Here is a 26,836-nt window from a genome sequence, read left to right as displayed (position 1 = left end):
GTTGACCCAAAATGTAAAGCCGCTGATTCTAGCACCACCCATGGATCTTTTACTTTCTTTCATAGTTCTTTTTATTGATTTTCACTTTCACATAAACAAAACATTAAACATTCCCTCCCCACAGCGAACTTCCCTTACCCCTGCTGTCACTCAATGATGTTAGGCTGCTTACTGACATTTTACAACATATGCTTGTATAACAATAATGTCCAGAGTGAGAAACCGATTGCTACAAGGCACTTAGTGAAACACAGTATAGTGGATCTTTTACTTTCTCTAATCATTTCACAGATTAGGGCGCCATAGGCCAGGTTTAAGGTGTATAACTTTTGATTTGTTTTGTCCATCTTGTTTTGCTGTAGAAAAAATATAAATGAACAGAACAAATTTTTTTATTTTTTTTTTTTGTGCTTAGGCATATAACTCACTAAAAAAAAAATAAAAATAAAAAAAATATATATATATTTTTATATTTAATTTTTTTAATTTTTTAAAGTAAAGTAAGTATAGGTTCGCACAAAACATGTGATGCGCTGCCATAAGGCAAAACCTGTTTTGTGTTGTTTAAGTTACGGTGCACTGTGGCAGTGGCGCGAGTCTTGATAAATCTTCTCTTCAGGCCGGGCCGGTCCTAGGATTTTGGTGGCCCTAAAAAAAGATTTCCTTTGTGGCTTCAAAACACTCCAAGTGTAAACACCAAATCAGACAATGCTTTTGATCAAGTGCCCCCCCCCCCCTTAGAGCGTTTAAACCAGGAACCGGCCCTGTCTGGCTTCAAGAGCTTACAATTATGACATTTTCTCTTGCTGCTGGTACAAATGACACTTCCTGACAGGTATCTCGTGCACATGCATGTCGTTTCAGAGAGCTGTCACATCCACATCAAAGTCTGATACAAGACACTTGAAAAAAACCATCAAATCAGAACTTAACCAAATAAGAATTGTATTGGAATTGAACAATGTGTCTGGTAGTGTGAACATAGCATCTTAGCCAGTCCAGTGGTTGTATCTCCTCTTTCTGTTTGCTCTCACACTCCTGTCTTTACCCCTGTAGTTCGCCGTGTGCCTCCCCGTTTCTCCATCCCCCCCACTAATGCCGAGGTCATGCCTGGCGGCAGCGTCAACCTCACCTGCGTGGCTGTCGGGGCTCCCATGCCTTTCGTCAAGTGGGTGAGTGGAGAAGAGGAGCTGACTCAGCAGGACGAGATGCCCATCGGCCGCAACGTCCTGGAGCTCACCAACATCCAGCGCTCCGCCAACTACACCTGCGTGGCCACGTCCTCCCTGGGCCTGATCGAGACCACGGCCCAGGTCACAGTCAAAGGTCAGAAACCCTCGCTGCTGGTCGGTGTGTGTGGTCTGGAAATGACTTGTCCTACTTTCGTCCTCTTGGACGTGAGCGCTAAAGTCTAAAACTTCATTCTAAAAAGGTAAGTGATTACCCAGAGCCGGTCCAAGGCATAAGCAAACTAAGCGGCCGCTTAGGGCCCCGTGGCCACTAGGTGGCCCCCAAGAGTTAAAAAAAATTAAAAAAAATACAATTATTTTTTTATGTGTGAGTGAGGATTCATACATTAATAAACCTATATTATTGTACAAAAACACAATTAATATTATTGAACACACCAGTCGGCCCGACACCAGGGCTGACGGAGACACACGCACGCGCGCGTGCGCGTCGAGAGATCCGTGACCTGACATTTTAGGGAAGTGATGTGAGAGGAACACTTATTTGTTCAACTCTCTGCTCTCCTCCAGCTCTTCCCAAGATGCCCACCTCCCTCCTCGTGACGGAGACCACAGCCACCAGCGTCACTCTTACCTGGGACTCTGGAAACCCTGAGCCGGTGTCCTACTATGTGATTCAGTACCGGTCCAAACTGTCTGATAACGGCTTCCAGGAAGTGGACGGCGTAGCCACGACGCGCTACAGCATCGGTGGCCTCGGCCCCTTCTCCGAATACGAGTTCCGTGTCATGGCTGTCAACAGCGTTGGCCGGGGGCCTCCGAGCAGCACCGTGGACACCCGCACGGGCGAGCAAGCGCCCTCATCACCACCCCTTCATGTGCTAGCAAGCATGCTGAGCTCCAGCACCATGCTGGTGCAGTGGGAACCTCCAGAGGAGCCCAATGGGCAGATCCAGGGCTACCGTGTGTACTACAGCTCTGAGCCCGGAGACCCCCTCAGCTCGTGGCAGATACACAACACTGATGCCAGCCAGTTCACCACCATCTCAGCTCTGACCGCAGACATCACCTACAGCCTTACAGTCCTAGCCTTCACGTCTGTGGGAGACGGGCCGCCCTCTGATGTGCTACAGATCAAAACCAGGCAAGGAGGTGAGAACATGCACATGCACATATACATGTGGGCAGGGAGAGCAGGGGTAGCAGGGAGAGCAGGGGGAGCAGGGAGAGCAGGGGTAGTAGGGAGAGCAGGGAGAGCAGAGGTAGCAGGGGCAGCAGGGAGAGCAGGGGGAGCAGGGGCGGCAGGGAGAGCAGGGGCAGCAGGGGTAGTAGGGAGAGCAGGGAGAACAGGGGGAGCAGGGAGAGCAGGGGCTGCAGGGGTAGTAGGGAGAGCAAGGGGAGCAGGGACAGCAGGGGTAGCAGGGAGAGCAGGGGGAGCAGGGGCTGCAGGGGTAGTAGGGCGAGCAGGGAGAGCAGGGGTAGTAGGGGGAGCAGAGGGAGCAGGGAGAGCAGGTGTAGTAGGGAGAGCAGGGGGAGCAGGGAGAGCAGGTGCTGCAGGGGTAGTATGGAGAGCAGGGAGAGCAGAGGTAGCAGGAGCAGCAGGGAGAGCAGGAGTAGCAGGGGCAGCAGGGGGAGCAGGGAGAGCAGGTGCTGCAGGGGTAGTATGGAGAGCAGGGAGAGCAGAGGTAGCAGGAGCAGCAGGGAGAGCAGGAGTAGCAGGGGCAGCAAGGAGAGCAGGGGCAGTAGGGGGAGCAGGGAGAGCAGGGGCAGCAGGGTTAGTAGGGAGAGCAGGGAGAGCAGGGGGAGCAGGGAGAGCAGGGGGAGCAGGGAGAGTGGGGGCTGCAGGGGTAGTAGGGCGAGCACGGGGAGCAGGGAGAGCAGGTGTAGTAGGGAGAGCAGGGGGAGCAGGGAGAGCAGGTACTGCCGGGGTAGTATGGAGAGCAGGGAGAGCAGAGGTAGCAGGAGCAGCAGGGAGAGCAGGAGTAGCAGGGGCAGCAGGGGGAGCAGGGAGAGCAGGTGCTGCAGGGGTAGTAGGGAGAGCAGGGGGGGCAGGGATAGCAGGGGTAGTAGGGAGAGCAGGGGGGGGCAGGGGTAGTAGGGAGAGCAGGGGGAGCAGGGAGAGCAGGGGTAGTAGGGAGAGTAGGGAGAGCAGGGGTAGTAGGGAGAGCAGGGGGGGTAGGGAGAGTAGGGGGAGCAGGGAGAGCAGGGGAGCAGGGAGAGCAGGGAGAGCAGGGGGAACAGGGGCAAACAGGAGGAACAGGAGGAGCAGGGAGAGCGGGGAGAGCAGGGGGAGCAGGGAGAGTGGGGGCTGCAGGGGTAGTAGGGCGAGCACGGGGAGCAGGTAGAGCAGGGGTAGTAGGGAGAGCAGGGGGGGCAGGGATAGCAGGGGTAGTAGGGAGAGCAGGGAGAGCAGAGGTAGCAGGAGCAGCAGGGAGAGCAGGAGTAGCAGGGGCAGCAGGGGGAGCAGGGAGAGCAGGTGCTGCAGGGGTAGTATGGAGAGCAGGGAGAGCAGAGGTAGCAGGAGCAGCAGGGAGAGCAGGAGTAGCAGGGGCAGCAAGGAGAGCAGGGGCAGTAGGGGGAGCAGGGAGAGCAGGGGCAGCAGGGTTAGTAGGGAGAGCAGGGAGAGCAGGGGGAGCAGGGAGAGCAGGGGGAGCAGGGAGAGTGGGGGCTGCAGGGGTAGTAGGGCGAGCACGGGGAGCAGGGAGAGCAGGTGTAGTAGGGAGAGCAGGGGGAGCAGGGAGAGCAGGTGCTGCCGGGGTAGTATGGAGAGCAGGGAGAGCAGAGGTAGCAGGAGCAGCAGGGAGAGCAGGAGTAGCAGGGGCAGCAGGGGGAGCAGGGAGAGCAGGTGCTGCAGGGGTAGTAGGGAGAGCAGGGGGGGCAGGGATAGCAGGGGTAGTAGGGAGAGCAGGGGGGGCAGGGGTAGTAGGGAGAGCAGGGGGAGCAGGGAGAGCAGGGGTAGTAGGGAGAGTAGGGAGAGCAGGGGTAGTAGGGAGAGCAGGGGGGGTAGGGAGAGTAGGGGGAGCAGGGAGAGCAGGGGAGCAGGGAGAGCAGGGAGAGCAGGGGGAACAGGGGCAAACAGGAGGAACAGGAGGAGCAGGGAGAGCGGGGAGAGCAGGGGGAGCAGGGAGAGTGGGGGCTGCAGGGGTAGTAGGGCGAGCACGGGGAGCAGGTAGAGCAGGGGTAGTAGGGAGAGCAGGGGGGGCAGGGATAGCAGGGGTAGTAGGGAGAGCAGGGAGAGCAGAGGTAGCAGGAGCAGCAGGGAGAGCAGGAGTAGCAGGGGCAGCAGGGGGAGCAGGGAGAGCAGGTGCTGCAGGGGTAGTATGGAGAGCAGGGAGAGCAGAGGTAGCAGGAGCAGCAGGGAGAGCAGGAGTAGCAGGGGCAGCAAGGAGAGCAGGGGCAGTAGGGGGAGCAGGGAGAGCAGGGGCAGCAGGGTTAGTAGGGAGAGCAGGGAGAGCAGGGGGAGCAGGGAGAGCAGGGGGAGCAGGGAGAGTGGGGGCTGCAGGGGTAGTAGGGCGAGCACGGGGAGCAGGGAGAGCAGGTGTAGTAGGGAGAGCAGGGGGAGCAGGGAGAGCAGGTGCTGCCGGGGTAGTATGGAGAGCAGGGAGAGCAGAGGTAGCAGGAGCAGCAGGGAGAGCAGGAGTAGCAGGGGCAGCAGGGGGAGCAGGGAGAGCAGGTGCTGCAGGGGTAGTAGGGAGAGCAGGGGGGGCAGGGATAGCAGGGGTAGTAGGGAGAGCAGGGGGGGGCAGGGGTAGTAGGGAGAGCAGGGGGAGCAGGGAGAGCAGGGGTAGTAGGGAGAGTAGGGAGAGCAGGGGTAGTAGGGAGAGCAGGGGGGGTAGGGAGAGTAGGGGGAGCAGGGAGAGCAGGGGAGCAGGGAGAGCAGGGAGAGCAGGGGGAACAGGGGCAAACAGGAGGAACAGGAGGAGCAGGGAGAGCGGGGAGAGCAGGGGGAGCAGGGAGAGTGGGGGCTGCAGGGGTAGTAGGGCGAGCACGGGGAGCAGGTAGAGCAGGGGTAGTAGGGAGAGCAGGGGGGGCAGGGATAGCAGGGGTAGTAGGGAGAGCAGGGGGGGGCAGGGGTAGTAGGGAGAGCAGGGGGAGCAGGGAGAGTGGGGGCTGCAGGGGTAGTAGGGCGAGCACGGGGAGCAGGTAGAGCAGGGGTAGTAGGGAGAGCAGGGGGGGCAGGGGTAGCAGGGGTAGTAGGGAGAGCAGGGGGGGGCAGGGGTAGTAGGGAGAGCAGGGGGAGCAGGGAGAGCAGGGGTAGTAGGGAGAGTAGGGAGAGCAGGTGTAGTAGGGAGAGCAGGGGGAGCAGGGAGAGCAGGTGCTGCAGGGGTAGTATGGAGAGCAGGGAGAGCAGAGGTAGCAGGAGCAGCAGGGAGAGCAGGAGTAGCAGGGGCAGCAGGGGGAGCAGGGAGAGCAGGTGCTGCAGGGGTAGTATGGGGAGCAGGGAGAGCAGAGGTAGCAGGAGCAGCAGGGAGAGCAGGAGTAGCAGGGGCAGCAAGGAGAGCAGGGGCAGTAGGGGGAGCAGGGAGAGCAGGGGCAGCAGGGTTAGTAGGGAGAGCAGGGGGAGCAGGGGGAGCAGGGAGAGCGGGGAGAGCAGGGGGAGCAGGGAGAGTGGGGGCTGCAGGGGTAGTAGGGCAAGCACGGGGAGCAGGTAGAGCAGGGGTAGTAGGGAGAGCAGGGGGGGCAGGGATAGCAGGGGTAGTAGGGAGAGCAGGGGGGGCAGGGGTAGTAGGGAGAGCAGGGGGAGCAGGGAGAGCAGGGGTAGTAGGGAGAGTAGGGAGAGCAGGGGTAGTAGGGAGAGCAGGGGGGGTAGGGAGAGTAGGGGGAGCAGGGAGAGCAGGGGAGCAGGGAGAGCAGGGAGAGCAGGGGGAACAGGGGCAAACAGGAGGAACAGGAGGAGCAGGGGTAGCAGGAGGAGCAGGGGGAGCAGGGAGAGTAGGGGCAGCAGGGGGAGCGGGGGTAGCAGGAGGAGCAGGGGGAGCAGGGAGAGTAGGGGCAGCAGGAGGAGCAGGGGCAGCAGGAGGAGCAGGGAGAGCAGGGGCAGCAGTGGGAGCAGGGAGAGCAGGGGCAGCAGGGAGAGCAGGGGCAGCAGGAGGAGCAGGGGCATCAGGAGAAGCAGGGGCAGCAGGAGGAGCAGGGGTAGCAGGAGGAGCAGGGGGAGCAGGGGCTGCAGGGGTAGTAGGGGGAGCAGGGAGAGCAGGGGCAGCAGGGAGAGCAGGGGCAGCAGGAGGAGCAGGGGCAGCAGGAGAAGCAGGGGCAGCAGGAGGAGCAGGAGTAGCAGGAGGAGCAGGGGTAGCAGGGGTAGCAGGGGCTGCAGGGGTAGTAGGGGGAGCAGGGAGAGCAGGGGTAGTAGGGAGAGCAGGGGGAGCAGACTTAACAGCTGTGTTTTAACTAGAAACTAGACATACTTCAAAAGGAGGAGTAAAACAGGGAGCAGGACTCCTGTCCTCTGGGGCGGCAGCTGGACAGGATCCAGTGAGTGTCTGAGAACATGTTGACAAATGCTAAAGTTAGAGCTGACATCTTCATGAGGAGGGCATCCTTTAGTTCTGTTCCTTCATGTTCTGATGATTACAGGGTGCTGGGAGTTCCAGCCTCACATCCGGACTGTTTTGTATTTTCACCTTTGAAGACGGGCCTCTCTGTCCTCTCCCCATCTCTGTGTCTCCTTCACCTCTTGTTTCTGCCTTCAGTTCCAGCTCAGCCGTCTTCTTTCGAGGCTGAAGCTGAGCTGGATACGCGCGTCATGTTGTCGTGGCTTTGGCCTGTCCAGGACGCCGTCATTAGTTTTGATCTGCTTTACTGGGAAGCAAACACCCCCGCTGACAAGGTAAGTTCCCAACTAAAAACATGGTGGACCCTGTTTTGGTTTGGCGCATGTAACGTGTATGAATGTACAGTGGGGCAACAAAGTTGTTAGTCAGACACCAGTTGTGCAAGTGGTCCCACTTAAATAGATGAGATACACCTGTAATTTTCATCACAGGTATATTTCAACTATGAGAGACAAAATGAAAAATAATACAATCAGGAAAATCACATTGTTTGATTTTTAAAGAATGTATTTGCAAATTAGAGTGGAAAATAAGTTTTTGGTCAATAACAAAAGTGCATCTCAATACTTGTTATATACCTTTTGTTGGCAATGACATAGGTCAAAGGTTTTCTGTAAGTCTTCACAAGGTTTTCACACACTGTTGCTGGTATTTTGGTCCGTTCCTCCATGCAGATCTCCTCTAGAGCAGTGATTGGTCCGTTCCTCCGTGCAGATCTCCTCTAGAGCAGAGATTGGTCCGTTCCTCCGTGCAGATCTCCTCTAGAGCAGAGATTGGTCCGTTCCTCCATGATCTCCTCTAGAGCAGTGATTGGTCCGTTCCTCCATGCAGATCTCCTCTAGAGCAGTGATTGGTTCGTTCCTCCAAGCAGATCTCATCTAGAGCAGTGATTGGTCCGTTCCTCCATGCAGATCTCCTCTAGAGCAGTGATTGGTCCGTTCCTCCATGCAGATCTCCTCTAGAGCAGTGATTGGTCCGTTCCTCCATGCAGATCTCCTCTAGAGCAGTGATTGGTCCGTTCCTCCATGCAGATCTCCTCTAGAGCAGTGATTGGTCCGTTCCTCCATGATCTCCTCTAGAGCAGTGATTGGTCCGTTCCTCCATGCAGATCTCCTCTAGAGCAGTGATTGGTCCGTTCCTCCATGCAGATCTCCTCTAGAGCAGTGATTGGTCCGTTCCTCCATGCAGATCTCCTCTAGAGCAGAGATTGGTCCGTTCCTCCATGCAGATCTCCTCTAGAGCAGTGATTGGTCCGTTCCTCCATGATCTCCTCTAGAGCAGTGATTGGTCCGTTCCTCCATGCAGATCTCCTCTAGAGCAGTGATTGGTCCGTTCCTCCATGATCTCCTCTAGAGCAGTGATTGGTCCGTTCCTCCATGATCTCCTCTAGAGCAGTGATTGGTCCGTTCCTCCATGATCTCCTCTAGAGCAGTGATTGGTCCGTTCCTCCATGATCTCCTCTAGAGCAGTGATTGGTCCGTTCCTCTATGATCTCCTCTAGAGCAGTGATTGGTCCGTTCCTCCATGATCTCCTCTAGAGCAGTGATTGTTCCGTTCTTCCATGATCTCCTCTAGAGCAGTGATTGGTCCGTTCCTCCATGATCTCCTCTAGAGCAGTGATTTGTCCGTTCCTCCATGATCTCCTCTAGAGCAGAGATTGGTCCGTTCCTCCATGATCTCCTCTAGAGTAGTGATTGGTCCGTTCCTCCATGCAGATCTCCTCTAGAGCAGTGATTGGTTCGTTCCTCCAAGCAGATCTCATCTAGAGCAGTGATTGGTCCGTTCCTCCATGCAGATCTCCTCTAGAGCAGTGATTGGTCCGTTCCTCCATGCAGATCTCCTCTAGAGCAGTGATTGGTCCGTTCCTCCATGCAGATCTCCTCTAGAGCAGTGATTGGTCCGTTCCTCCATGATCTCCTCTAGAGCAGTGATTGGTCCGTTCCTCCATGCAGATCTCCTCTAGAGCAGTGATTGGTCCGTTCCTCCATGCAGATCTCCTCTAGAGCAGAGATTGGTCCGTTCCTCCATGCAGATCTCCTCTAGAGCAGTGATTGGTCCGTTCCTCCATGATCTCCTCTAGAGCAGTGATTGGTCCGTTCCTCCATGATCTCCTCTAGAACAGTGATTGGTCCGTTCCTCCATGCAGATCTCCTCTAGAGCAGTGATTGGTCCGTTCCTCCATGCAGATCTCCTCTAGAGCAGCGATTGGTCCGTTCCTCCATGATCTCCTCTAGAGCAGTGATTGGTCCGTTCCTCCATGATCTCCTCTAGAGCAGTGATTGGTCTGTTCCTCCATGATCTCCTCTAGAGCAGTGATTGGTCCGTTCCTCCATGATCTCCTCTAGAGCAGTGATTGGTCCGTTCTTCCATGCAGATCTCCTCTAGAGCAGTGATTGGTCCGTTCCTCCATGATCTCCTCTAGAGCAGTGATTGGTCCGTTCCTCCATGATCTCCTTTAGAGCAGTGATTGGTCCGTTCCTCCATGATCTCCTCTAGAGCAGTGATTGGTCCGTTCCTCCATGATCTCCTCTAGAACAGTGATTGGTCCGTTCCTCCATGATCTCCTCTAGAGCAGTGATTGGTCCGTTCCTCCATGATCTCCTCTAGAGCAGTGATTGGTCCGTTCCTCCATGATCTCCTCTAGAGCAGTGATTGGTCCGTTCCTCCATGATCTCCTCTAGAGCAGTGATTGGTCCATTCCTCCATGATCTCCTCTAGAGCAGTGATTGGTCCGTTCCTCCATGATCTTCTGTAGAGCAGTGATTGGTCCGTTCCTCCATGCAGATCTCCTCTAGAGCAGGGAAACACGGACTTTCAACTCCCTCCAAAGATTTTCTATGGGGTTGAGATCTGGAGACTGGCTAGGCCACTCCAGGACTTTGAAATGTTTCTTATGAAGCCACTCCTTCGTTGCCCGGGCGATGTGTTTGGGATCATTGTCCTGCTGAAAGACCAAGCCACGTTTCATCTTCAATGTCCTGCTGATGGAAGGAGGTTTTCACTCTAAATCTCAGCATACATGGCCCCATTCATTCTTTCCCTACACGGATCAGTCGTCCTGGTCCCTTTGCAGAAAAACATCCCCAAAGCATGATGTTTCCACCCCCATGCTTCACAGTAGGTTTGGTATTCTTTGGAGCAACTCAGCTTTCTTTCTCCTCCAAACACGACAAGTTGTGTTTCCACCAAAAAGTTCTATTTTGGTTTCATCTGACCCAGTGGCGGCCTTTGGCATCAGGGGGCCCGTTTCAATATTTAATATGGGGCCCTATTTATTACTATATTTGCCAGCTATGTGTCCTGCGTCCGTGACGCATTATAAGCTGAAAGAACGCAGTAAACGCATCCATGCGTTTACTGCGTTGGTGTTATTAGAGTGGGCGGCAGCCGCTGCTGTAGTCGGTGCAGATGCTGGACCAAAGAAAGAGGTCACTTTCGAAAGACTACTGTTACCTTTCTTAATTTCCAGTCCCAGGGTCGGCGCCAGAGCAAATATTCAGAGGGGGCACAAAATCAGCCGTGTAGGAGAGCATTTTAAGGAAAAAAGTGCATTCTCACTGCTTTCCTATTAATAATCTGTCTAAAACAGCATTTCTCAAACTTTTTTTCAGTCATGACACCTTTCAAAAGTGAATAAAATATCACGACACCCCAGAGTAAAATATAATTAAAAACCGCACTGCATCGCTCTGACTGTAAATGCATAAGTCCCGTTTATTTTGTATATCAATAACTTCAACACGATAACTGCACCAGAGGAGAAGTCATCGTTCACTGTTGTGCTTAGTTGCCACGCTGATGGACAGAAACTATGGTGACTTTTAAAAGAAAGACTGCCTAAACTTTAAGAGACTTTTCCAGCCGGCTTCACGCCGGCCGTTCAAAGTGAAGCCTGATTTATGGTTCTGCGTTAAATCGACGCAGAGGCTACGCGCGTGTATGTGTATGTGTGTATGTATATATGTGTGTGTGTGTGTGTGTGTGTGTGTGTGTAGACGGCGCCTTTACGGTCGGTGCGCCGTGTTTTAAATACAGAAATGACACAAAACCGAGGGTGCCTTTCCACACGGCGCCCGTATGGTCGCGTATTTAGGCTATATATGAAATGTCAGAATAGGTAATTTTTTGACGACACCCCTGAAGCAGTCAGACGACACCCCCGGGTGCTGCGACAGTCCAGTCCTATCTCCGAACCGTAGTTGGGAGAGCTGGTATTTAAATACGGTTTCTGGCTCGTTGCTGGTAACCGGCGGTTGTCGAGTCCGGGGAAAGTGAAGGAAAAAAGGACGAAGGAAAAATACTGTCCGTGCAACCTCGCACATTTATTACAAACTTGTAAAGAGCAAACAAAACACGTGAGGGCCGGCGACTGAAACTAACGGAGGACACACTGAAAAAGTAACTAAAAACGTGTACCGGTCTTCCACACGCGCACACCTGCATCTCCCTCTCTCTCCTCCGCTGCACCCACTACGTCTCACACACACACACACACCCGAACACAGACACCGCCTTAAAAGGGGACCGGGCTGGCCGGTAACACTACTCACAGCTTTCTTTTTTATATCTGCTCATTTTCGCTTTTCAGTACCACTCTGGTATGGTCGTTTCACTTTTCTTGGATGTTAGCTGGTTAGTTTAATGGCGGGTAGTGATTTATTATAGTGTCTTCCTTGCGCATTTATTTTTTTGTCAGTCAGTTGGGGGCCCCCTGGTGGCCGGGGCCCGTTTCAACTGAAACGGTTGAAACATAGGTAAGGCCGCCTATGATCTGACCATATAACATTTTCCCATCCTGCATCGTCCAAATGCTCTCTAATAAACTTCAGACCTGGACATACTGGGTTCAGCAAGGGGAACGTCTGGCCCTGCAGGATCTGAGTCCCTGATCGTAGTGAGTTGATGATGGTTCCTTTGTTACTTTGGTCCCAGCTTAAAACAGGTGCATTAATACAGGTAACGAGTGACAGAGGAGACTCTTAAAGAAGAGGTTACAGGTCTGTGAAAGACAGAAATCTTGCTTATTTGTAGGTGACCAAATACTTATTTTACCCAGGAGTTTACTAATTCATTCAGTAAAAATCCTACAATGTGATTTCCTGGATTCTTTACCCCCATCCTGTCTCTCATAGTTGAAGTGTAGATAATAAAGCTGAAAATTACAGGCCTCTCTCATCTTTTTAAGTGGGAGAACTTGCACAAGTGGTGGCTGAATAAATACTTTTTTGCCCCACTGTACATGATGCACTGTAGGCACATTATGGTGCATGTTGTACAGCTGGTGGGTTTGTTTGTCCCTGTGTCATGTTTCACCCTGAGACCACGGATGATAACCTCCTCGCTTCACTTTCTGCTTCATATTTTATTTTTTTTTCCATTTTGCCTAACTGGTATCAGGATTGGCCTGACCAGCCACCCTGTTTAATTAAATAAATCGGTCTGGGTTCTCTGGATTTCACATGGATTTCCCGGGGTTGTGCCGGTTGAAACCCAAGAAGCCGCCTCTGGACATCATTGGATAGAAGCATCTCAGTATCTACTCACAGAATGAATAGAAACAGACCCACAAACCTTCTCACAAGTCTCTGCGTGTACCTTTTCTGTGTATTACTGCCCCTGTACATTCATTTCTCCACAGCATCGCGTCACCTTCGGTGCAGCAGGCTCGTACGCCGTTGATGGACTGAAGCCAGATACTCTCTACTTGTTTTCGCTGGCCGCTCGGTCCGACGTGGGTCTGGGAGCCTTCACTCAGCCTGCTGAGGCCAGGACTGCCCAGTCCCGTAAGCTGGCCTCTGTCACACATTTTACAAATGAGATGAGTAAATATTATTTGGTCTTACTGTTAGGAATAAGGTTGTCGTCGGACCCAGGTGTAGGAGAGCAGGAGTTAGGAGTTCCGAAAAGCAGTGATTTATTTAACTTAGGGTGCTTTCACTCCTGTCCCGTTTGGAGCAGTTGTTCTGAAACAGGGAGTGTTTCCCCCTAAAGATCGGTTGGTTTGGTACATGTGAACACAGCAATCGCACTCGACAAAACAAGCGAGTCGAGATCTCCTGGGAGAATTGGTCTCGGCTCGCATCCATTCCAGACCTGGGGCCTTATGTACTAAGAGTGCGTGGATTTCAACGTGAATCCGTGCGTGGAATTAACAAGACCGCAAAAATTCATATGTACAAAGTAGGGCTGGGCGATTATACGATCTCGATTTGTGATCGCGATCAAATTAAGCTCGATCACGGTGATCAGCTGTGGGTCTACTTTCTCGATCACGTGCAAAACATGCTGCAGCAAAGTGCACGACAACCAATCACAACCCGCTTTCCTGGCACCGCGCTGTCTGCATTAATTGCCGCATGCCGCGGCAAGTTGCATGACCATAGGCAGTAAAGTAGTCACATCTGCCTCCCCTGCACTGGTGGGAGCAAGCGTGACCAGAGAGAAATAAAACTACAAGACAACAACCGCAGGCTAGCGTTAGCTTAGCTTCGAGCCGACCGGGACTCACGGTTAGCGGTTATTTATTTATTTATTTCGCCGGACAACTTCTTCTGAGCGTACAGGAGGAGGGTGTGATGGATTCACAAAATGCCCTTCGTGATGGATGTATTGTGTATTCGAACCGCACTCATTAAAGTTGTGATTCGCTCTGCTTGTTGTACCACAAATTACTAATCACCGCCGACTTCAGAAACTCCGCGGCCCCGACATGGGTGTGTGTGTGCGTGCGTGCGTGTGCGCGCGTGTGTGTGTGTGTGTGTGTGCGCGCTCAGCGGAGTGAATGTGTCGGAGCGCGGAGGCAACAAGCAGAGCTCACCAGATGACGCCGTAGGCTCTGCGTTGGTGTAACACGGGACCATAAATCAGTCCCTTTAGGCTAATACTGTGAGAAATAACCTCTCATAATAGCGGTACTACAGTTAATAAATGTAATAAAACTGCCGTTTCTGCTGGTTACTGAGTCCTGTAAGTGGCGAGTGAGTTTTAACTCCTTAATTACCAACCAGCGTCAGAGTCACGCACAGTAAACAAACTGTGATGTTAGAGAGCCACCTTTTGGTCAATTTAAGCAACCGCGTCGCCAGCTGCTTGACAGTGGCTCAACTCATATTAGTTTACTGTTTTTGTTTTTAATAATGTCATTGCAATTTTATCTATGCAATTGTGAAAAAAATGGCAAAATAAATGAAAAACTGTGAACAACCGCATTCCGTAGGCTATTCGGTACTCAGTATTCAGCCAAGTCTTTAAATTTTATTCCGCTTCAGTTTCTGCCTCAAATTTTCATTTTGGTGCATCCCTAGTTTTTTCGGTGGGCACCACTGGTAGCATTCTGGATTCTTGTTAAAACATGCTATTTGCTTTATTTGTTAATAAAAAAAAAACTAATCTCTGTTTTCTTTCTATTTTATTCCAGAAGGGAGGGGGGATCTTCTGATTTAAAAAAATCATGATTAAAAATCGAGATCGTTCAATATGGGAAAAAAAATCGTGATCACTTTTTTTGCCATATCGCCCAGCCCTAGTACAAAGCTGTGCGTACGCCCAAATCCACGCAGGTTTCTCTGTACACCCCAGTCAGCGTGGATTTGAGCGCACATGCGGGAGCACAACACTCCGCCCCGTCTCCTCCCTCAAATATATGTTTGAATATGATAATGAAGATAATTATCCATTAAAAACTGCTCATCCTAACAAGAAATGTGCAAAAACAGGTAAAACAAATAAAAAAAGAAAACATCGGCTCTGAGCTGGGTGTCGGACTCCAGTCCTCGAGGGCCGGTGTCCCTGCAGGTTTTAGATGTTTCCCTGCTTCATTGCACCATGATACAAGTGACTGTGTCATCAACAGAACTATCCAGACTTTGATGACAAGCTGGTGATGATGATTAATTAGAATCAGGTGTGTTAAAGCAGGGAAACATCTAAAACCTGCAGGACACCGGCCCTTCTGGGATTCAGTTTGACACCTACATTATGGTGTTCTTTGCTTTGCGTTGCGTTCGGTGAAGAGTTGTGGTTTTATTATGATCGTACGGGTTTGTGAATGTTTATGGGCAGCGTTAGTGCATCATTACACTCTGCTTTTCTTGTTTGTAATTTAAGAACCGACACCAGAATTTTTGGTGGATGAAAAACGGCTCCTCGTTCCGCTTTATTGTCATGCATATTATAATAACGGATTAAGACCAATGCACACGTTTATTGAGTCTTACACATTATGGATGTCCGCGATCACCTCTCTCATAAGTATAACAATGTGAACAAAATACATTTATATTTAAAACATGAAGCATTACGATCTGATTCCTCCGCTGCAGAAATAAAGACAATTTGTGCCGACGGGATTATCGAGGTGCAAACGTGAGAAATAAAGAGCAAAGTTGCTGTAACTCGAGTGTTTCATCCGCAGGAGGAGAGACAGGTAGATCCTGTCGTGCCAAAGAGTGATTGCCTCCCAGAATCTGATTTCTCCCCTGAAAATGGGTCTTTTTACCTGCCAAATATTGATTGAAGGCCAAATACAGTTAATGAAAAGTTGTTTCTGCCTAAATATGACTTGATCTCATTCTTGAGCTTCATAATCTGAAATCTGACGGTTTAGCGCTCTTGTTCAACGGGCTGCTGTGCGCGCTCCCGCGGCCACAAATCAGAAGAAATCAGATTCTGGCAGGCAATCACTTTTTGGAACAACACCGGTTTTTGCTGCAAAATTAATTTTAATGTATTTCTGTCCAGACACAGTTATGGGATGTTTAGGGTCTGGCTTTTATCTCCAGTAGTCCTCCCATACGGTCGTCATGACGACAGACAGATGTCCGACCTGCAGCTCCAGCTGAAGCATCATGTTGGTCTGAACCGGAGCAGCTGGTCCAGTTCAGGGCAGAGATCCAGAAGATCCTCTTGGTACCTGAACCAGCTGATGGTCCAGTCTTAGTCCTAGACCAGCAGATCCAGACTAAACCAGCTGATGGTCCAGTCTTAGTCCTGGACCAGCAGATCGGTGTGGAGCCTGAGGACTCGCTCCTGATCCTGCATCAGCAGGTTCCTCTAACGGAGCCAAAGCTCCATCAGGATTTGCAGGTTCCATCGTTGAGCTCCTTTAGTTGTTTGTTCAGATCATGTGGTTGATTGTGAGATTGTTGCAGCTCCACTCTTGTGTAATTTATCTGGTGATGTGGGGACTGTCGTGTCCTTCATGTGGTCGTGAACTTATTGTTGACGTCACGTTTCCTCATATTCTGCACTTCACTGCATCACCAGTGAGTGTCGCCAACGGACAAAACCTCAGAAAAGTGCGTGAACCAGCCTTAATGCGTGAGTGACGGACCGCAGCTTTCTACGTTCACGTCATTCTTTGTAAATCCGACCGTGAGCGTTGAAAGTGGCGTACGCACGTTTTTTGTGCGCCGCACTCTTAGTACATAAGGCCCCTGGAGCGGTTCATTTGCAGTGAGAACATAATCCACACAGGAACACACAGAAACCAACTAGCCACACTCGCTTACGATGCTCCATAGTTGTTGTTTTTCCCGGGGTACGGAAGAGGAAACTCCTTCCTCGTTCAGTTCTGACCAATGAGAGAACAGTTGGTTCATGGCATTAGTTAACAGCTTTCAACCGCTACAGACCGTTGCCTTGTGAACACAAACGCCACAAACTAAAAATGAAACAACTATCGATTTAACCCCGGAATGGGAACAAAATAAACGGGCCACAGGTCTGAAAGCTCCCTTAAACAAAACAAAAGTGGGTTTTTAAAAACCGCAAAATGAGCAAATTCCAGTTATTCAAAGGGGTAATTGGTGTTTGCATGGCCGTGCACAACCGGGTTATTGCTAATATTCCGGTTAGAAAAGGGTTATTGATGCATGGAAACGTAGTCATTGTTGTTGTGAGCCGTAGTGGGCTGAGAGTATTAGGAATGAGGTTGAAGAGGACCCAGCTGTAGGAGAGAGCAGGAAGCAGGAGTTCCAAAAGCAGTGATTTCTTTAATCAAACAAAAAGCGCTGCTTAGCAGGATGGCAAAAACCCAGAACAAGAATCAAAACTACAAACTCTGACATGGAAACATGGAGGGAGGAAAACAGTACGGACCAGCAGGGAGCAAGGGAAAGACAAGACCAGATATACACGGGCTAACGAGACACAGGTGCAGACAATCAGGGCAGATGGGAAACAGGAAGATCAAACTAGAACTGAAACACAAAGACACGGGCTTCAAAATAAAACAGGAAAATACCAAAACCATAACAGTCAGGGTCAAGCTGTCAGGTGGTCATTTAAATGAACTTGAGGGAGAGAGATACCAGCCATAAGCCGTTTGGTGTGCGTGTGTGTGTGCGTAAACTAAAGTTCAACTTTGTTAGAGGCATCATTCTCCTAGAAGGGGAGAGTGAGAGAGTGGCAGAACCTACTGATGCAAAGACAAGGGAGAGAGAAGAAAGTGACGAGAGGTGAAGGGAAGTCTATTGGATATGTGTATATCAAAATATATATCAGTATATCTGTATGTAAGGTTGTCCAGTACACCATAAATCAAAAATGATTAGAGATTTTGCACGAAAAACATTTGGTGGTGGTCCCTGAACTAATAAAAACATGTGGGCTGATGGGCGGATGTCCCCACCTGCTGGCAGCACCCCGGTCTCTTATCTATGAAAGATCCTAGTGTTCCTTTGTCTGGTGCACCATAAGAACACCAGTGAAATAGAATCAAATGTTAATACAAGCTTTTATTATATCATGCACAATGTTTTCCGGCCAGAGGTAAACTTCTCTCAAACCACAGAGGTAGGAGAGAAATGCACACGGTGGTCATGGATCCAGTTCAATCTATACTGAAAAGGGAGGTGTTCTTTGTACGTGAACCCCATCTGCCAAACATATCAGACCTTCAGCCGTATGTCCCTGTTTATTGCTTCCTACTTGTCAACCCAGATAACGGATGAGACCCATCAGTGTTAAAACATCTGTTTCTCTTCATTGTCTTCACCTAACGAAGAGTAAATATCTGAACTATTTTAACAGCCTAGTCATAAAACGGGATGTAGCAGTGTGAGTGCCACGGGGGCCCGACCGACAGGATGGAGAGACACGGAGTTTTGTGCAGAACCCTCTTTATTCTCACCCAACACACAGGACACACGTGCTTCCAGCTCCAGCAGCTTCAGCTTCAGTCTGAACCTTCTCCCAGCAGCCGCCTCTCTCTGGTGCAGCTGCTGCTTATCAAGGGAGGCAGAGTGGAGAGGTTGATTGGATACACCTGTACCCAATCTCCTGATGGCTGAACCTCCACCCTGCCACACGGGAGTTGACCCTGCAACCAGAGAAAACAGCTGAACTATAGCTGAACTCCTGAACATGAGGAACAATTTAATAAAATCCTTACAACTATAAGGGAGAGTCCAGCCAACTTGCAACCGGCAGAAACCCATTTCGCCTGCATGTATCTGGCATCTTATTCTAATGATCAAAATGCAGATTTTGGGACCACCACAGGTGAGAGTAGCTCCACTGACCGACTGTCTCTTGGCTCAGCCCCTGCCTCTCCAGAACGGACCGGTACGGGGTCAGCGGTACCACGCCAACGCAACACCCCCAACTCAGAATCATGGTCTCAGACCTGAAGGGGCTGATTCTCACTCCTGTTGTTTCGCTCCAGAGAAAGTGGAAACGCTTAACTTTATGGACTGTGTTTGAGTGAAGATAAGATCAGCTAAAGATGAGGAGTGAGGTTTTTCCATCAGTAGATGTGTTTCTACCTCGACGACGGACACGTCCCATGATGGAGTCAGGGCTCAGAGTTCAGTGGGTTCACACAGTGAAAGACTCTGAGATGTCACCTCCCAGAGTCCAGACCATAACCTCACTGAGGATGCTTAGGATGAGCTGTAAAAGACGTTACCCAACAATCCGACTCCCCCATCATTAATGCAAGATACAAAAATCAAAGCAATCCTGGACCAAAACAAAATTGTGAGCCTGATCCATAATCACAGGTTGGTGAGGTCCAAAACGGTATTACTGTCTGACTTACATACAGATAATGTTAGTAATACAAAACAGTGATACATCCCCGAAAGATGCCGAAAAACTGGTCCACACCTTCGTCTCCTCCAGGCTCGATTATTGCAACGCACTTCTCATCGGGATCCCAAGCAAGAGCCTCAAAAAGCTTCAATACATTCAGAACAGCTGCTAGGATCCTGATGAGAGTGCGCAAATATGACCACATCACTCCCATCCTCCACTCACTGCACTGGCTCCCCATCTCCTCCCGGACTGAATACAAGATCTCCCTACTCACCTACCAATGCATCCATGGCAACGCACCCCCTTACCTCAAGGAGCTGATCCGTCCTCAGCCCCCCACCCGCACCCGTTCAGCAAACAACAACCTCCTCAAACCCACCTTGACGAAACTGGTCACAATAGGAGACCGGGCCTTCTGCTCCGTTTCCCCTAAACTGTGGAATACCCTCCCCGCCCACCTGAGAGAACCACAGACAATTGACTCTTTTAAGAGAGGGCTCAAAACCCACCTTTTTAACAAAGCATATGCCAGCTATGATAAATGATTTTATTCTATTTTTTTTTTTTTTTTTTTTTCTTGTAGCACTTTGAGATTCCGCAGGCAGGTGGAAGCAGTAGCGGGATGACCAGAGGGGGGTGGGGGACCGCAGGCAGGTGGAAGCAGTAGCGGGATGACCAGAGGGGGGTGGGGGACCGCAGGCAGGTGGAAGCAGTAGCGGGATGACCAGAGGGGGGTGGGGGACCGCAGGCAGGTGGAAGCAGTAGTGGGATAACCAGAGGGGGGGGCGCAGGTGGAAGCAGCAACGGAATGACCGGGGGGGGTGGTGGGGGGGTTGGGGGGGGGGGACCGGGTCCGCAGGGCAGCACGCAGCTCCCGAAGCTCCGGCCTGCAAACATGCACAAAAGAGAAAAAAGGGGGGCCGGCACAAGAAACTACAGGAACGATGGACAAAAATGATAGCTATGAGATATTTATAATAAATAAAAATGGAAATGGAGAAGAGAGGAAGGGAAGAGGAGAGGAGAAGAAGGGTGAGAGGCACCGCCCAGTGGATCATGTTGGTGCCCACAATTGTTACAAATTACATTAACTAAAATCAAATCTGTGCATGTTTAAATTCCTAGCTTTAAAGGACTGTGTCACGCTTTTGCACATCAGTGTTCTCAGAAGAGCTGCTAAAAGAAGTCGTTTGAACGTTTTGTTAAATGATACAAACAGAAACCTGCATGAGGAGACAGAAACAGCAGCGTCAACAGTGAGGAGACTGACCACAAGTGTGACACTTATCACTTTGTACTTACTTTGTGTTGGAGGTGAGGTGAAGTCGGGCTGCAGCTTCGCCTCTCGTTGACTTGTACTGTTGTGTGCTGTGACCCGTCAGTGCCTGCAGCTCCTCCCAGACGGGTGGAGGCAGAGGTGCTCAACTCCACGGCCGTCAGGATGACCTGGAAGCCTCCCCTGTCGGTGAAGCAGCACGGGCAGGTCCAAGGCTACCGGCTCGTCTGCTCCAGGCTGGAGAACGGCCAGCCCTACGGCCAGTCCATCTTCATGGACATTTCAACCCCGGACGCTCAGGTACTCTCTCGCTCCTTCATTTGAGTCCAGATTTAATTTGAGTAACTTTCTGAGATGCTTAACCTTGGCCAGCCACCCTTGTTATTTTCCTCTTTGATACAAAGACTTAATCTGGGTCTTCTGGATTCAACCTTTATTTCCAGGATGTAGAAGAAACTGTCCCCGGATGCCGTTTCATATGCATACAACCAATTGTGTCACGGTTTTGTCAGTTCCTGTTTTATTTTGAAACCTGTGTCTTTGTGTTTCAGTTCTGTCTTGACTTCCCTTGTTCCCATCTGCCCTGATCATCTGCACCTGTGTCGTTAACCCTTGTGTTTATCTGGTCTTGTCTTTCCCTTGCTCCCTGCTGGTCCGTACTATTTTGTTGCTCCATATTTCAGGTCTGGTTTTTTGGGGGGATTTTGTAATGTTCATGTTCTGGTTTTTTGCAATCATGCTAAGCAGTGCTTTTCTTTGATTTAAGTACAATAAATAACTATTTTTGGAACTCCTGCCCCCTGATCTCCTGCATCTGGGTCCTACTCCACCATTTCCTGACAAACTGGGGGAATGAAACATACGAAGCACCTTTCAAAACTACTTTTCTGTTTCCACTGGTCGTTTGCATGATGGATAGTGAAGAGATAATGTATCTATTTTTGGCTAAATAATATAATATGACGATGTTGAAAATCACTAATTTCAACTTGGTTTTATTAGTGATAAAACTTTTATTTTCTTGGGTTTTTCCGCTGCTTTGGCCATGATACCAGTTTCTGCTGAGCTCTGCGCTCCACGCCCCGCCCAGCTTTGGTCTGGACTACGAATGGGGAAGGAGGGGGAAGTGACGTATGCCGTAAAGCAGTCAAAGCCGTAAAAATGTGTAGTTTTTTAGTGTGGCAGGGTTCCTACCATGCTCCTCAAAGTTACATAGTGCCAGTGAAGGAGATACAGACCCCTCAGACCATGATAGAGGTTCATTAAACCTGTTGGAAGTTGATGTACCATCACAATGATGATGATGAAGTATTAGATTAAGCTGGAAAAGTGACATAGTGCTGCTTTAACCAACAAACAAAGAGCATAAGATAAGATGATTGCATTCACAAGACTCAGACAGTGAGTTCATTCAAAGTACAAGTCTGGAATCAAAGTGCATCATATAAATAATTACCATGTGTCTGAAATGTAGAATACATTGTTATTTTTCCATTACAATATTTTATAATTGATTAAAAATGTGAGGTCTCTGCTGTGTGACTTCACAGATATTGTACCATTGTCCACTTACTGTCTTAAAATGAGGTTACATTATTTAAAAGTAAAGTGGTAATGTTGAGTTGAGTTTGACATAATGAGAAACACGGGAGGCATTCTAACGATCAGTAGGCTTTGTTACGCTGACTGATCGCTCACAGAGAGCTCAAACATCACTTGTGCAGGACGGGAACAGCGATTGATGTGTAAGCAGTTTGAACCTCTTTGTGTTTGAGAGACCCCGCCTCTCTAACCCGCTGTTTTATACCCAGCTCTGACATTCACCTGTCTTTAATTAACTTAATCAGTCGTAAAGTGCTCACCAGGAGTTCTGTAGCTGCTAAAGTTTAGCAGCGTGTCCTCTACAGCCTTTTACACTGCAAAAACTCAAAATCTTAACAAGAATATTTGTATTATTTCTACTTAAAATGTCCATTTTTAGTCAAGAAATCTCATTACACTTAAAACAAGAGTCATAACCAGAAAAATAACTTATTTGACAATTTTCACCTTTTTCAAGTAAATTTTCACTTGAAATAAGTTGTTCCACTGGCAGATTTTTCTACTTATTTTAAGTGAAAATCTACTTAAAACAGGTGAAAATTTTCAAATAACAAGTTATTTTTCCAGTGATGAGTCTTGTTTCAAGTGTAATGAGATTTTTTTTTTACTAAAAATGAGACATTTTAACTAGAAATAAGAAAAATATTCTTGTTAATATTTTTAGTTTTTGCAGTGTATTGTCTGTGTCCCAACTGTTTATAACAATGCTGCTTCTGTCACAACATTCACTTAATTATGTAATGTTTTCATTCATATTTCATTACAAAATATCAGAAGAAAACTAAGAAATAGGGAAAACTCTGAGTTGAAATACTTGTATTTTAGAGTTGAATAAGTTCATGGTATCACTTCAAGTCATTTAAAAGATTTGTCTCCATTTTTTTCAGTTGTTGTAAATAGTTTTCACATTCACACAGTGCGTGCGTTTTATTCATAACCCGTCAGGTTTTATCTCTCTGAAACAGCATAAATAAAACTAATCTAAAGTATGTAAGTCACCCAGTAATTCTTGGTCTAACTGTGCCACAATCTTTAAGGCTTTACTCTTGTTCATGTCGACCAGTAATCAGAGGATTTTGCTGTTATGTGTGTTTATTTGAAGATATGAAGGCTGGAAGTGGAAAAGTGCTGCTTGCTGTGTGTTTAAGTTATCTAATGCACCTGAGTGCTGCAGGAAGCCACCTGAACTGAGGCAGCTCTCCTTTTTCCTCCGTTCGTTCGTTCGTTCGTTCGTTCGTTCGTTCGTTCGTTCGTTCGTTCGTTCGTTCGTTCGTTCGTTCGTTCGTTCGTTCGTTCGTTCGTTCGTTCGTTCGTTCGTTCGTTCGTTCGTTCGTTCGTTCGTTCGTTCGTTCGTTCGTTCGTTCGTTCGTTCGTTCGTTCGTTCGTTCGTTCGTTCGTTCGTTCGTTCGTTCGTTCCTTCCTTCCTTCCTTCCTTCCTTCCTTCCTTCCTTCCTTCCTTCCTTCCTTCCTTCCTTCCTTCCTTCCTTCCTTCCTTCCTTCCTTCCTTCCTTCCTTCCTTCCTTCCTTCCTTCGTTCTCGTTTCGAACGAACATGTAAAACAAATACAGGTGAGCATTCCATCACATAAAGAAAAAAAACAACATCAAAACACATTTCAAGTTACATGTTATACATATATCATTTTTACAAAAATAATCTGTTTATTACAAGATGTAATCTCTATCATGAATATAATATAACTATGATATAAATATAATATAACTATGATATAAATATAATCCGTATATCTAAGTATATAAACATACAAAGACAACATGATAAATAGCAGAACACACAGCTGCTGATCTTTAAACACACTTTTATACCTCAAATAAACCATTTCTTTATATTTCTTCTTAAATTGTTTTATGTTTGTACATTTTTTTAACTCCAAATTCAAACCATTACACAGTTTAATTCCACAAACTGACACACAAAAATGTATTTTTGTTGTATGCACAAATAAAGATTTGAAGTTTAGGTTTCCCCTTAAATTCTAACCCCCTTCCCTCCCAATGAATCATTTCTGAATGTTATCCGGTACAGAATGATTTTTTGCTTTAATCCATGAGTTTTAGTACTTTAGACTGTAAGAATAGTGCAGGGGTAGCCAATCCTGGTCCTCGAGAGCCACACTCCTGCATGTTTTAGATGTTACCCTGCTTCAGCACACCTGATTCTAATTAATGGTCCTAATTAGCTTGTCATCAAGGTCTGCACAATTCTGTTGATGACACAGGTACTTGCACGGTGTGCTGAAGCAGGGGAGCATCTAAGACAAGCAGGAGTGTGGCTCTCGAGGACCAGGGTTGGCCACCCCTGGAATAGTGAGTTGGTGTGATCTGGATATCCAGCCTTATGAATGTATCGTATTGCCCTCTTTTGAAGTATGAGTAATGAGTGGAACCTGGTTTTATACAGTAGTTATTGCCCCAAATTTCTGCAAAATGTGTTTCCTGATCCGTCCCCTCCTCCCTCTTGTGTGCAGGAGGCCGTCATCACCGGCCTGCTCCCCGAGACCACGTATCTGCTGCTCCTGGCCGCCTACACCAGCAAGGGAGACGGAGCTCGCAGCAAAGCCAGGACGCTCACCACCACAGGAGCAGGTGATGCACTTTGGAGATCCGGCACCATACACTGCAAAAACTCAACAATCTTAACAAGAATATTTATCTTATTTCTAGTTAGAATGTCTCATTTTTAGTAAAAAAAAATCTCATTACACTTAAAACAAGACTCATCACTGGAAAAAACAACAATTTTCACCTGTTTCAAGTAGATTTTCGCTTAAAATAAGTAGAAAAATCTGCCAGTGGAACAAGATTTTTTTGCTTGTAATGAGAAGATAAATCTTGTCCCACTGGCAGATTACTTATTATATACTTACTCTACTTATTTCAAGTGAAAATTTACTTGAAACAGGTGAACATTGTCAAATAACAAGTTATTTTTCTGGTAATGACTCTTGTTTTAAGTGTAATGAGATTTTTTGACTAAAAATGAGACATTTTAACTAGAAATGAGACAAATATTCCTGGTAAGATTTTGAGTTTTTGCAGTGTATAGATCATGTTAAATCACGTTTCCCATATTTTTCCATGTTATATCCAAGAACATTTCTTTTCCAACATTATCTTTATTTGGTTTTCAACATCTGTCCAATGATACACAACAATAAGAGTGCTCTTACATAAAAGGAAACAAGGGCAGCTGAATTATTGTCCAGCATTTGAATCATATTTCCTTACAAGTCAGGTATTTATGAGATATCATACAGCAACACTCAGTTTAGTTTTATATGAGAAAAGGAAAGAGAAAACAGAAAGAAAGAAAAAATAAATAAACAAAACAAGAAAGTAACAAAAATCAAAACAACAAAAGGTTTCTCTGTTTTTCAAGGATTAGCCCAAATTATTTCACCATTGTGCATAGTTCAGAAATACAAACTTGAATGTACAATTCACACAGAATAAAGAAATCAAGCATCAAAAGAAAGGGAATGATTTTAGAACCCTGCAGAGGATCATCCGCCCCCACGCCCCAGACAGCTTTAATCCACACTCCATAAATTCCATAAAAGGACTCCAAATGTTTTGAAATAATGATAGTTTGCCCTTTATAATGTAAGTCATCTTTTCCATAGGTAAAGTTGTAGACATTTCCTTATAAAAGCCTTAGGAGTGCTCTGACTCTTTTTGCAAGGACTAAACACAAATCTAGGGCAGTGATTATTTTTCTAGACATATGATGTCTATCAGGATATAAACCTAGGATAAACAATTTAGGGTCAAGAACATTTTTTTTTACCTAGTATAGTTTCTAAAGCTTGTTTAATCTCCCACCAGAATTGTTGAACTATATTGCATTTCCAGATACAATGGAAGAACTTCTCCTCTCTGCAGCTGATGCACACGTCAGGGATGGCACCATTATACTTATTGAGCTTTTCCAGCGTTACATATGTCCTCATTAGCCAGTTATATTGCAGTACTTTGAGACGTGTATTGGTAGTTTTTGTTCCAAGAACATTTCTAAGCAGTTCATGAAGGTTAAAGGTTTTTACTGGCAAATGTATCACATTTACAGTGTGGAACCTTCTTCTTCAAAACCTCTGCAGTTCACTCTGGCATGCTTCATATCCATTTCTTGGCCAACTCCTGACTGATGGAAATCCTGACTTGCTTGGTCAGAGCCCTCGCTGCAGCTTGGAATCTTCTGCCTTTCCATCTCCTTTTTAAGGCTTGACCACAGGCTCTCAGTGGGATTTAGATTTGAGGAGTTTCCTGGCCATGGATCTAATTCTCAATGCCACAATCTTGTTATCATTTGGGCCTTGTGACGCTTGGAAAAAAGTCGAGAAAAAAGTCGAAATGTCGAGATTAAAAAGGAAAGGAAAAAGGAAGAAAAAAAGAGAAAAAAGGAAAAAAAGAAGAAAAAAAAAGTTAAAAAAAGAAAAAAGAAGAAAAAAGAGAGAAAAAAAGAAGAAAAAAGGAAAAAAAAAGCTCCAACATTTTTGAAAAAGCTCAAGGGAGGTACTAGGGTGGCGCTAAAGGTTACCGACCCCCGGCCTGTACAGTATATGAAGATGCTCTCTACGGAGCATAAATCCACGGCAGCAGTCTGGGACATGGTCTCCTTCCTGAGCACCCAGGAAGTGCAGTCTCTGCTGGGCCCTGTCCGAGCTGCGGAAACTCAAGACCGGTCAGATCCTTGAACGGTGTGCTAAAAAATCTTGTCTCGCTGTTCATTGGCTGGCATTTCAAGACCATCGGAAAGCATATGCCAAGTCACTCAAGGATGCACGGTCCTGATTCTATTTAAATATCATCAATAGCAGTCCTGGAAATTCCAAACAGCTTTTTTCTACAATAAATCATCTCCTGAAACCTGAGTCTAAAACACACTCAGAAAACTCAGAGGAGCAGTAGCCTACAACGCATTTCTCACCTTCTTCAAGGCCAAGATTGACACATTAATTAACATCAGTCCAGTTATTCCTCCTCTGTTCCACTGTCATCTTGCTCACAGTCTACAGCCCTTCACCCCTCCACCAGTTCTCTGAGGTCTCACAGAGTGAAACATCATCAGAACAACGAAACCATCCACCTGCCTCCTGGACCCCCTGCTGTAAGTCTGAAATGAAAGACACATAGGAAAACACAACGTGTCACAGTTTGGTT

General features: G+C 48.1%; 1 protein-coding gene across 1 annotated transcript in view; it reads left to right on the top strand.

The window, feature by feature from the left end:
- LOC133457979 (receptor-type tyrosine-protein phosphatase F-like) overlaps window positions 1-26,836 on the top strand; it is a 191,313-nt gene that overhangs the window by 87,174 nt on the left and 77,303 nt on the right. Inside the window, exons 8-13 of the mRNA XM_061737398.1 lie at window positions 1,057-1,326; window positions 1,761-2,342; window positions 6,881-7,017; window positions 12,381-12,525; window positions 20,161-20,354; window positions 24,145-24,262. Of these exons, the coding sequence (XP_061593382.1) occupies window positions 1,057-1,326; window positions 1,761-2,342; window positions 6,881-7,017; window positions 12,381-12,525; window positions 20,161-20,354; window positions 24,145-24,262 (1,446 nt within the window). The remainder of the gene's footprint in view (window positions 1-1,056; window positions 1,327-1,760; window positions 2,343-6,880; window positions 7,018-12,380; window positions 12,526-20,160; window positions 20,355-24,144; window positions 24,263-26,836) is intronic.

Source organism: Cololabis saira, chromosome 13 (genome assembly GCF_033807715.1).
Source record: "Cololabis saira isolate AMF1-May2022 chromosome 13, fColSai1.1, whole genome shotgun sequence".
In the NCBI taxonomy this organism is placed as follows: domain Eukaryota; kingdom Metazoa; phylum Chordata; class Actinopteri; order Beloniformes; family Belonidae; genus Cololabis; species Cololabis saira.
This window is presented reverse-complemented; position numbering and strand designations above follow the sequence as displayed.